This window comes from Schistocerca nitens, chromosome 5, assembly GCF_023898315.1.
Source record: "Schistocerca nitens isolate TAMUIC-IGC-003100 chromosome 5, iqSchNite1.1, whole genome shotgun sequence".
Lineage (NCBI taxonomy): Eukaryota > Metazoa > Arthropoda > Insecta > Orthoptera > Acrididae > Schistocerca > Schistocerca nitens.
This window is the reverse complement of record NC_064618.1, coordinates 680,402,080-680,414,809: the sequence shown is the minus strand read 5'-3', so window position 1 is coordinate 680,414,809 and position 12,730 is coordinate 680,402,080. Positions and strand designations below refer to the sequence as shown.

The window sequence follows — 12,730 nt, the reverse complement described above, 5'->3', positions numbered from 1 at the left end:
GTTACGTTTTTGGATGCACTTGAAAATGAGCCACGATCGAACTAGCAGTGGTTAAGCAAGTAGGCTACAATTTTAAAATACAGTCTGATGGAACGGTGTCTTTCTCCAAATTTATCCAGGCTGTGATGCCCGCCCACGATAAATTAAAACTTTATATTGTCACAGCTTTATCTCCACACTCAAAGCTTATGAAGTGACAAAAAAAAAAAACTACCTTCAATAACCAACTGGCTACTCTAACAGGCCACTTTAACCTGGGTTTTCTGTCTGCCTCTATATACATTTTTTTCAAAATTTGCATCAGTTTTGCATTATTTCTCTTTACACTATGTATTTTTTGTGTTTTGATAATTGTGTATCTGTGTATTTTATATGTATGTATAATTTCATTTTAATTCTTGACCTCGATCCGATCTCGGAATTAATATCAGTTCTTAATCGAGCAAGGAAGGCTTTACTCACAAAACTATTTCTCATAGTGCCATGTCGCTGAAGCCACATTCTGTTGATCGTTTGTTCCGGAAAACACTTTACTGCGGTTTCTTGAGGTGGCGGTCGTATGTGTCCTAAAGCGCTCATGCCCCGAATAAAAATGAAATTTTATAAGACAGTGTGCGTTGGCGCTCCATTTACCGTCACAGACAAAAATAAGGTATAGTGTTGTGCATTCAGGAAGCTGGTACAAGTGTTGCATGGTGGGGAGGTGAGTAACAGATTTTCTGTTGGAAATTGGTAATTTCACAGTTTCTCACCTTTCCATACAATTTCAAGAAACGCATAGGGGAATATTAAACCGATTTATGGTGAAAAAAGCTAAATGGTGGAAAAAGGGCTGTACCGAGGGAGTGGCAAAACAGGCTCACACAGAGGGCGAATGCACAGGGCGTAAAAACCGGCCAGAAAAAAAGAAGTCCTAGAAATTAACTGGGAGAGGTACGTGAGTCATCCTAATAGTGTTCTTATCTGCTGCCTCTCTGAGGAAGCCCTCGGCCTGCCACCTCATCAGTGGCTATTGTCTTAGTGTTATTCCTACAGCGTCATTTCGTCCAACTATCATCATATGAAAACACAAAATTGCTATTTTTCATAAAAAATGAGTTGCTTAGTACCGGGACGTGTATCGACTTTGTAGGTGGCACAAAAATGGCTGCAAACTGCTAAACGACAGGGTACTAGTGTTATTCCTACAGCGTCATTTCGTCCAACTATCATCATACGAAAACACAAAATTGCTATTTTTCATAAAAAAAAATGAATTGCTTAGTACCGGGACGTGTATCGACTTTGTAGGTGGCACAAAAATGGCTGCAAACTGCTAAACGACAGGGTCCTAGTGTTATTCCTACAGCGTCTTTTCGTCCAACTATCATCATACGAAAACACAAAATTGCTATTTTTCATAAAAAAATGAGTTGCTTAGTACCGGGACGTGTATCGACTTTGTAGGTGGCACAAAAATGGCTGCAAACTGCTGAACGACAGGGTCCTAGTGTTATTCCTACAGCGTCTTTTCGTCCAACTATCATCATACGAAAACACAAAATTGCTATTTTTCATAAAAAAATGAGTTGCTTAGTACCGGGACGTGTGTCGACTTTGTAGGTGGCACAAAAAATGGGTGCAAATTGCTAAAAGAAAGGTTTAACGGAATCACGGGACATCACTTAAAGCAACTTGCCTGTGAATCTGCTTAAAAAATTGATTTTCTGTTTTTCATCTTCAGTCGATGTTTACAGTTTTTCGAACAAAGTGGTGGTTAAGAAGAATCAATTGGATAACAGGAAGCAGTTTAAAAATCAACTCAAAGACCTCAGTGTGCGTGCACGCCAATGTTTCCGCTACTTTCACACGTCAGTATTGTCTCAAGACTCCTACTCGAGAAACAAATACCACGCAACTGTTTTTCAAGTTGAGAACCCTGTTAGAAGATAAATTGCCCGATATTCTTATGTTTCTCTTTTATAAACTTGTCTGTAGCTTGAATTACTGCTATTTTGTGATTCCGGAAAATTATCATGCCTACAATTTGCGGGGCAATTAGCAAATGGGAAGTTCTACAGTTACGAGGAATGTTAATGTAAGTGTAACACGAGACTATCACTGTTGACGACTGATTCCAAGAAAGTGGCCAAAACCGAAAAGTGAGTGCTGGGGCAACTAAAGACGCTGGGAATAACAAGAAGAAAAATGAAAAGGACAACAGAAGATGGACATGTAAACCACGAAGATCATGCAACTGGAGTGTATTACGAATAACAGAAGTGAGTCATAAATCAAATATACCTTTGAACTGAATTCTCTGAGAAATAAGTTTTCTGGCTTGTTTCTTTTATGCACAAAAAATCTATTTCAGCTAGAGGTCTTAAATTTTTCCAGATGTTTCAGAGTACTATTTGGAGGAAAGAAGACTACAGACACGAATGTACTATCAACAGGAAAGAAAATACATACCGACTGAATGTAAAAAATAACCTTAATTTTGATCATCGGATAGTAAATATTTCTAGAAAAAAAAACTTGTGCTGAAATGACATGATTGTAGTCTACTTCTTAGACAGACATAGTGCTAATGTGTAGTTAAATTGTCAGACATCTAAGTAAGATTTTAACCAGTGCATGGACCGGCATATAAAATGTAATTTACTGATCTTCACAAAGAAAGAGTAATTACAAGAACGTGAGGACAAAATAGTTCAAATGGCTCTCAGTACTACGGGACTTAACATCTGAGGTCATCAGTCTCCTAGAACGTAGAACTACTTAAATCTAACTAACCTAAAGACATCATACACGCCCATGTCCGAGGCAGGATTCGAACCTGCGACCGTAGCCGTCGCGCGGTTCCAGACTGAAGCGCCTAGAACCGCTCGGCCACACCGGCCGGCAAACCTCCCAAACTAGGTGTAGTGCAGCGATATAACTGTGCAAGTGCATTAAGAGCTATCTGTGGGTACCATATGCAAAATGTGCCTGATGCTGATATTTTACTGCACGAACAGCGAAAAATGTGGTAAGCGGTAAATTTTTTCCGACAGTCGGTTTGAGAGGAGGCCATGGCAGCAAGAAAAAGTGTTTACAAGGGTTTCAAATTATGTGTAAAGTTTGTCAGAAGTCGCCAAGTGCTCTCATTCTCAAACACTGGATGAGTATAACCTGGGTAATTTTTGCACAATGAATTACTCTACCTGAACACACGTACACAGTCTCTAACTGTAATACTTGCCTTACAGTGTTAAATGTTTAACATAGGATTTTTGCCTTGTAATGAGTAGGATATCGTTTAAAATTTTTAAATTCTGTCAGTAATTATACGAAATATTGGAAATCAAATTTTTGTTGCTCCATGGGAGCTGTTAGAGAAGTACTCTGCTACTCGATTAGCCATTTAATAATATAGGGCCAACGCACAGTACCGGCAGCTGCCAGAAACAACAAGGTACAGATTTCGTCTTTACTTTTTTTTCCCTACAACGGTCCGTTTAACTTGTTGCGTATAGTAGTTTACAGTAATTTGGTTAATTTAAGTAACACTTCATTTTATTAAACTTACTTGGAAAGTTATAAAAGTAGCTAAATTAGCGTAGAAATGAACTTCTAATAGATTCGTTCCGGACAGATTTGCCCCGATTTCGGACAACGTTTTACGTCACCTCTCCCTGCACTCTAAGAAATGTTATAGTTATTAACATTTTGAACACAGTTCTTCCACGTCGCTAAATGAGCCTGGATGATAGTGAAGACCACGTACAAAAATAAGCTGCAACTCCGTGGGTTATGAATCTCATAATAACTATTATCTGCGTTTTTTGTAATCTTTTTCTGGTCAATAAAATAAATAAAAGCCTTTGATGTTTATTCGCAATCATGAGCCATTGGAAGTGTATCTCTGTCTGCCACACGATTAAAAGTTTATTCACATATTTATTTCAATTAATACCCATATCGACTCGAAAATGTCAGTAACAGGCACAGTTTTCCATCAAGGAGTTTCTTTTGAACCTGTTATTATCTGAACATGCTACGGAAACACTGAATTAGCACTTCCGTGCCGAAACGTGTGTGTAACAACGTATTAAGTAAAAAGAAAGAAAAGAAAACTAGTATCCTTTTATACGGTGAAATACTTTTCTGCTATACACGCGAAACAGTAGCACTCTTCCATTCTCAGGATTAAGCAAATCATTATGAATAAAAAGGACAACACAGGGAAACGGTATAGCTTTTCAGACTGAATGGCCAGAGATGCGGAACAGAAATTTTTGAGGTTAGATCTATTGTGGATGAGTAAGAAAGTGGTACTAAAACCATCATAATGTGATGTCGTAAGTCGGTACTATGCATTTCAAGGTTCAGTAGCTTATCTTCAGACAAATGTCGAATGTTGTTATTTTTTATGAGAAATATTGCGAGAGTGAAAGATTTCAGCGATGCTATCGTCTATATTTTCGCCTATAAATAGAAACTCGTGACTGTATTAAATTCCGACTGATAGATTCAGGTATCCAACATAGATTATTTTACTTACCTCCGTATGGTTTTTTTTCTCAAATCTACACAATATACAGCACCGATAAACACGAAATCAGAAGCTGTAAGAGACATGTGCGATACGCACTGCTGAAATTATTGCTTTAAATTGCGATTTAATGGTGTGAAAATTGACATTTTTATAACCAACAGTCAGATGTTTACAAGTTTTTTCGAAGTAACTGAATTTAGTATTTCCCAGGTTTTCAAACAAAATAATACAGCTTATTTCTTAGAACCGACGGTTCCTAGCAGAACCACCGGCGTTCACGTACAATAGTGTGGTATCTCATTTACAGGCAGAGCCGCCGTGTCGGTATGAATGCTGGATGAGAGTTAAGTTTCTGTCACTGAAAATAGCTCTCTGACACGAGGCAACTATATCGTACGAGGAAAATAAAAATAAATACGCATCGCGAGCAGGACGAAAATTGGCTTATAGGTTTTTAAACAGTGTTTTTTCAGTGGGTCAAGAAAGGCGAAAATAACTCATTAGAGGCAGTGGAGCATGAAGTCACACATATGCACACAAATATTAGCAGTGTGGATGTCTCCTACTATTGCTACAAATACCAAACACTTGCGTGAGGCACGGTAACCACAGTAGCGCTTATTCTAATGTCCCAAGCGAAAAAGAATTTCTGCTTATATCGCGTTATTGTAGGGGAAGTGCTTTGCAAATCATAGCGAAAAATCACAAACTTTCATTATCCTCCAAATAATTCCATCCCCTCGAGACGGTTCGAACGATATAGTAACAAATACATAGAATTTATCTAAGTTAGTAATTGTAAGTAACACTCTTTGTGGTGTCACTGCAGTAACTCCACTATATTTCTCTCCAGAGCCAACAAACACAGGCATACAATCTCATACAATTTTCATTCCCCACACTGCAACATGTCGGGACTAATATTGTACATATTATTTTACCTACAAATGATAGAGCCACCAAGGGCCGTGAACAAAAATTTCTTCCACTAATTACTGGCATTCGTTTAATCATACTGGTGGGGGAGATGCAGCCACACCGACATTTGTCGTCAAATCAGGAGGTAAAACATATTACAGATTTTCCGATATATTTTTTTTGTTCAACTTTACTGCTGTCATTACAATAGTGAACACACGTGTTAATTTTCCAACACATGGTCACCGTGTTCAAACAATTAGACATTCCTCCCTTTTCCTCATTCAGGTTTGCACAGCACACAAAAATATTTTTACTGCAAGCGTCACTAAATCGTCTCAAAGCACATAATGCTAACCACCTGAATTCATGGAGAGAAGATACCAATTGTTAGCGATAGCGCGAGCAATCTACGTTGGAAGCTCGTTCGAGCAAACGAAGTATGCAGAATATTTAACAGGATACAATTTTTTTTATTTTTGCTGCCATTTATAACTGATTGTACCACCTGAGAATCGTTGTTATATCAGGAATTTTACAGTAGATAAACCTGATGTTGTAGAAACTGTAGCGTTCAGTGTGTGAGAACAGTCCGGTTTCAAAAGTCAACAATCACTATTTTGAGAATACCAAATTATTATCTCTCAAAAACTGCCCTTTCGCAAAGCGATCTAATTAATAAACTGCTAATTTTCAGCTTTGACTTCAAAACTATTCAACTGATACGTGTGTCACTTTCGAAGGTAAGGTCTTTCGCTTTCAAAGTACTGTCCTTAAATATACACACTCTAAGTAAATAAAACTTGAATGTGTCACAGAAACAGGTTATTAGCTCCTGATCTGCCACCCGTAAACAGTTGCTTTTCATCAAGTCTCATGATTAATATTGTCTATCGATCACCGAAGGAAAGTGTAGAACAGGTGACATCTTGAATGCAACAGGTCAACAAGGTTCATTCGACAATATCATAGTAGTTGGTCTATCCGTCACTTGGGATAACACTTCCGATTATCATTCTGGAGTGTGTATCGCATGTCGCACATCTTTGCCTTCGTAGCAATTGGTTGTATTTCCTCTAGGTACCAGCGATTTTAGTTATCTAAGGGAACGTTCAAGTGCAAGATGCATTTACAGTTTAACGTTGGTATAACGATACTGTAGAGCAGGGGTGCCCAACCGTTTACCTTGCCTGGGCCACACTGGTACGAGTACTTTTGAGCCGCACATAACTGAGTAATAAAAATAACCACTGAGAAAAAAAGAACGGGGTGGACCAATGACCGAATGCCATCGTCTAGCGGGAGTTTCAAATAGAAAGTATTCAGTTTATTGTAACTTTACATAAACTTTTTTCCTCCAGATCGTGTGACGGATGTTCGCTTCTTGGGTCGCACTTGCACTTGTTTAAAGCCGCATGAGGCGTGCGGGTTGGCTACCCATGCTGCAGAGGGTTTCTGAGACGTAGCTCACGGAAAAAAGGAAATTTCAAAATTTGTCGTTTCATAAAATTTCCCAAAACTGACTCAAAAAGGAGTCTCACAGCACAATTTAAGATTGTTTAGGTACTATACTATTTGACGTTTCACTGCACAATAAGCTGATATCGGCTCACGTTGACACAGCACAAATATAACTCTGAGGTCGATAGGCATCTAGTTGCTTCTAACACTTAGCGCCGATCTGTTTAAAATTTGGTATAGTGTTCGCTAAATTTACACACACGAGCTCGTCTAAACTGCAGCGCAGCATATCCATATGAAGTAAACGTATTTAGAAATTTACCATCTAGATCGGTGTGATTTTCTTAGCAGTACGCTGGAGACATGATTACACAAAATAAATAAAAAGCCAATAAAAACTAAAAAAACTGTCACCTTCCGATGTAAACACAGCACTACACATCAAGACGAGCCAGGGAACTTGCACAACGTTGCGAACGCAGAGCTGTGGTTCGCTTCTGCACAGTGTTCCTACTTATGGCCTTATACTGGAGCGCACACACTTGTGGAGTACAACAGTCACATTTTTCGCGGATTAGTTTCAAAGGAATTCGCTGGCCGCGTTTCCGTAGCAAGAAAGTTTTTGTTTACAGTTGCATTAAGAACACAATCCGCATTATGCAGAAGAAAACGGCCACGGCTTCTCAACTGCGAGTTGAATTTGTCTGACACATGTTGCGGAATCACGTATATAAAGTACTGCCGTTCCTGAAACTCGACGACGATTCAAATACGTCGACTAGTATGCTATGTCATCCTTAGAAAGGATAATGCGTCTGTTTAGCACAACGGTAAACCAGTTACTCTGGTAAAACAAAAAAAAATATATCTTATTCCTATTTCTAGCCTTTCCACGATGAAGACACCCACTTAGATTAAATAAAAGTATTGCAAACATGCAGCCACTACACACAAAAACTGTTTCTTGTTAGAACGCAAACGACCCAGAAATATACAAACAGTAGTTAACTACTTAATTGCATGAAATTCTGCGTAAGTGCTTGTCGTATCGATAAAGAAATAAGAGGGCAATTAAATGAAATCAGACACTCACAGTTTATAACCAGTATTGCACGTATCATGTGATGTTTCATCCACTGTTCGATAAAGATTTCTCCCCATTTTATAGCCGTCATCTTCTCACCTCCATGTGTGCCTCTTTGTAGACGTCATCTACTCATTATTTCCATCAGGTTGTCGTCTACGTCGTCTCTTATCTCGAACAATCCAGACAGGAATTCCCTTAATCCACTTTCCACCTGAGCTCAAAAAGATACTACGGTGGCTTCCGCGCTTTGTCCTTAAAACCATCAACAGCTAAATCTGCTTATCTTTATTTTTATCGGGTATTACCAGTTCGTTAAAAAAACACCAAAATAAACAATGTATATCACACACCGCTACGTTTACGACAGTACACTCAGACACGCGAAACAAATTAACACTCAAAACAAGCACAGTATTTCTCCAAAACCGGTGGAACACTCGACAATGTTCTAAAGTAGACAACATTTGATTTCGCTTTATAAAAAGAAAGATATTTTGTAGGTATACGTTACGGAAATTATGACATAAGGAAAAAATATATTGAAAGCAATTTGCCTCTGACGATCCACTGCTATGTATGAGGTAGGGCGCTTGGCGAAAATAAAAATTTAGCAGTGCGAATTTCCACACCAAGTCAACATAGCAGTCCAAGAGCATCTGCCCTCGTGCTCAACTGCAGCAGACAAACTGTAGACCAAGCAACTACCTATGGTATGTGCCCCAACGATTTTCTCTGTTTCTCCTCTCCTCGCCCGTAATGAAAAATACTCGAGATTATGTGTGTGAACGTACCATTTTTTTTTTAATAACAGAAACTCCAGGTAGGGACATCAACTACGTAAGAAACGATAAGACTGCTACTTAAGTAAGGATTACACTTTAAGCTGTAGTCAGCCATGTGTCTGTCTGCAACTTTAAGGTGTTATCTTCACGGTAAGTAGCAATCTATCTTTCCCTACATCGTTAATATATTTCTTAATTTTTTTGGAACTTAAGCTCTCGAAATTTAGGTGGAAATTTTAAAGTGTAACTCTCATCAATCGCGCACTGCGTCGTGCATTTTCGCGACGCTGTTGCGCAAAATAAACATACAGCAAACCTATCACGCATCTTTTCTCTGAATGTTGCCTGTTTATTCGTTAATCCACTTTTTTACAGTTGTTAACAGACGGTCGTATAACTAAATGATGTCGTGCTGTAACGTTTTTCTCACGCACGTGAACATTGCTTCTATTAAAAGTTAAGACGACTATATTAGCATCAAACAGTTATCACGTACAGTTTTCACGAGGTTCGCACTTTTAACATTCCACAATCGGTTCAAGATATCAGAAAAGGATTTCCGCAAATCATTTTAAGTAACGGTTTAAAGTCCTCAATACGGTTAACATGTACTGATATACTGAAGCAACAACACTTTGTAATGCAGCGAGGTACTTCTCCAAACGGAATTCGACTACTCGTAAACGTATTGATAAGATGATATGCAACATGTCACTGGTCAGGAAGACGTGTTTCACAGTTTAAACTGGTGTGTTCGATTCACGTGAAGACGAAATCTGTCATGACAGCACTGTTGGCTACGTGTAATTGGCACAAGACACGAACCTCCAGTCTGACAGTAATCTCCAGCGTCAGATGCAGAACGTTTTCAGTCTTCGAGGCATTACTATAAACGCAGATATTTCTTACGTCACTGCGCTCTACATTTCATGAACTACCACTTGTACTAAAAGACAGTGAAGTTTTCTTTTGAAGAAAAAAAAATACTGTAGCTGTTTACATGTATCGGAGGTAAAAGTAGTTTCAAGTCTCAACTCTACAACAATGTAGTTACCCATTTGCTTAGCATCAATTAGCAAAACATTATTTCGATATCTGGACGCAATTAGGAAATGTTAGAAGCGTTGAGACTCTTGGTCCACATACTGTATCATGATTTTACATGCCCCATATCACTAAGCGAACGAAGATATCGCCTACACACGGCACCGCTGTCGTTGCGATTAATGCATTAGAATACTGCCACCGGTAACGTATTAATCAATTTATTTCGTCTTGTTTCGCTAGTCAGACGCTGGCGTTTCAGATACTCACTGCCCAAGCAGGAACACGTTTCAGGCACCTATCGACACCACCGTCAACACGCTTCATCATTTTTTTTAAACAGAGCACGCAGTCTGCGGATATAGTAGGCGGGGTGAAGTGTACCGTGGCGGCATCTTACCTTTGGGGGCGGCACGGTGCGCAGATCCCTTGGGGGCGGAAGGCGTCGCGACGCCCACGTCGGCGCCGGGTCTCCCGTTGACGGCGGCGCCGGGGGGTCCGCGGACCGTGGGGATGGTGACGACCGCTTCGACGCCGTTGACCGGAGGCTCGCGGAAGGGCGCTAGCCGGTGGTTGGGCAGCAGGAGCTTCCCCGGGGCGGGCGGCGGCACCACGGGCGGCGTCAGCGTGCGGATGGAGCCCACGGAAGAGGTGGGCGACGCGTCGCGGCTTTTGGTCGTCAGGTTGAGCGGTTCGTTGCTGAGCTCCTCGTCGGCGGGGGCGGCGACGGGCGCCAGGGGGTTGCAGAGCGCCGGCGACGGCTGCTGCGGGGGCGGCTGCAGCAGGGTCAGGTTGTGCATGGCGGTCACGCACGGGGATGGCGTGGCGCGGATGGGCGTCGGGGCCACCAGCGTCGGCCTGTGCGTGGCGGCCGGCGGCGGCGGTGCCAGCTGCGTCGCCGCCTGCTGCTGCTGGTGCGGGAGCGGCGGGGGCGGCAGCGGCTGCTGCTGCGGCGGCGACGGTCTCCGCCCCCAACCCAGGATGTCCGATATGAGGTGCGGCGTCGGCGTCCTCGGCGGTTTGCCGTACACGTGCGGGTGCCACGAGTTGACGAAGACGGTGTTGTCGGCGGCAGGCTGCTGCTGCTGTTGTTGTTGTTGTTGTTGTTGTTGGTGGTGGTGGTGGTGCTGGTGGTGGAGCAGCTGCTGCGGCGGCTGGTGCAAGTGCTGCAGCAGATGGTGTTGTTGTTGTTGCTGCTGCTGCTGTGTCACAACAGGCGACGCCGGCGAGGGCGTCGGGGGTGGCGGAGGCGGCTGGGGCTGCGACTGCGGTGTCGACGTCGCCACCGGTGCCACGGCCACGGCGGCGGCGCCTGCCACCGACACCGCCACCGGCTGCGACAGCTCCAACGTCGCGGCCGCCATGGACGCGCTCAGCGACGCCTCTCCCGGGCTGCCCGGACTGCCGCTACAGCTGCTCTCGCTCAGGCTGAGCGCGCCGCCGCCGATACCGCTGGTGTTGTTGTTGTTGTTATTGTTGTGGATGTGGTGGTGGTGGTGGTGCAGGTGCTGGTGGTGGCCCAGCGACTTGCCCTTGGCGACGGCGTTGTTGGCGGCGTGGTTGGCGAGGACGACGGCGGCGTCCCTGGGGTGGTGCTGCAGCGGCAGCGGCAGCGGCATCTGCTTGGCGGGCGGCTGGTGCGGGTGCTGCGGCTGCTGCATGCTGGTCCCGCTGTCGCAGGTCGGCGGCCGTCAGTGCATGCGGGCCGGGGGCGGCGCCGCTGTCCGCTGGCCGGCGCCGCTCTCGCAGCCGAGACTGCGCAGTCGCCGGCCTACCGACTGCCGCGGCTCGCTGCTGGACGCGCTTCCCTCCGGCCTCGACGATTACAGCGCACATCAAACGCTAACTGCCCCGGCGACCGCTGTCCGGATTCTCAATGCAGCCGGATGCTCTCTCCCGTCTACGAGCACACGTTGCTTTCAGAAAGATGATGCATGGTTATTGCGGCGGCCGGGCTAAAGCGCTCCCGTTTGTTGTTGTTTTTCGTCTCCCTTTGCTCCTTTTTAACGCTCTACACGGCACTGCCGTTTCTCACACGGCGATTTATTACCGCACGCGCACACCAGTCGTATCGGCAAAAAAACAGAGAGAGGAGCTCGCGCTACCGCACACGCACACTGGCTCGCCGCTGTCACTACTCGAAGAACACGCCGAGAGTGCGAGCACTCGTGTACGCGGCTCCCGTGGGGGGTAGCCAGGCACACAGATGGAGACCCGTAACAACCGTAGCGGCTCTACTCGCTGTTAATTAATGTGTCACAGGCGCGGAGTAATTTCGCGCTCCACCCACCAGATAACGGTCTCGAATCTCTGTCTGACGAAAGCACACGAGAAAAGAAAAAAAAAAATGCACACTCGTGCACAAGGTGTTTTTCCTATGACGAGTAATCGCTGTATCACCCGCAAAGCGCTATTGTTACACTATAGTGGAGGAACAACACTGTACTGTCCATTGTTGTCACAGTCACAGAAGCGGCAGGCACCTGTACTACCGTACGAGCTGCTTCCGGAGGCAATTACGCAATGTAAACAAACGACGTATGTCGCACGTACGTTACATATGTAACAATATGTCGGAGCTTCCTACTGCGACGAGTTGCACTGTACTTCGGCGATCACACCTGCCTTCAAATGTCACTCGAGATTAGATATTAAGCCCCCCTTCGGGCCGAACAGCACAGCTGTCGACTACGCACTCACTCCAGGAGGAGACGACCAGCTTCTGTTGGCGTCGTGTACTACCTCGTACGGCGGCCGCGAAGCAGTGCTGCGCACTTTAGCGTCCAGACGAGGCGGTGACACTCAGCTGTTTGGCGAGCGTGGGAGGGAGAGACACTGTGCGAGAGCGCGCGCCCGTTGCGGCTGGCTGGCGGCGACAGAGCGGGCGCCGTGCGCGCTGAGATGTTGCCCCGTCGGCAG

The 12,730-nt window shown here is 44.1% G+C and overlaps 1 protein-coding gene across 1 annotated transcript in view; it reads right to left on the bottom strand.

The window, feature by feature from the left end:
• Positions 1-11,430, bottom strand: part of LOC126260653 (uncharacterized) — a 510,286-nt gene extending 498,856 nt beyond the window's left edge. Inside the window, exons 1-3 of the mRNA XM_049957990.1 lie at positions 11,339-11,430; positions 11,098-11,263; positions 10,212-10,896 (exon numbers count right to left, since the gene is read on the bottom strand). Coding sequence (XP_049813947.1) covers positions 10,212-10,896; positions 11,098-11,263; positions 11,339-11,430 — 943 coding nt within the window. The remainder of the gene's footprint in view (positions 1-10,211; positions 10,897-11,097; positions 11,264-11,338) is intronic.
• Positions 11,431-12,730: the final 1,300 nt, after the last annotated feature.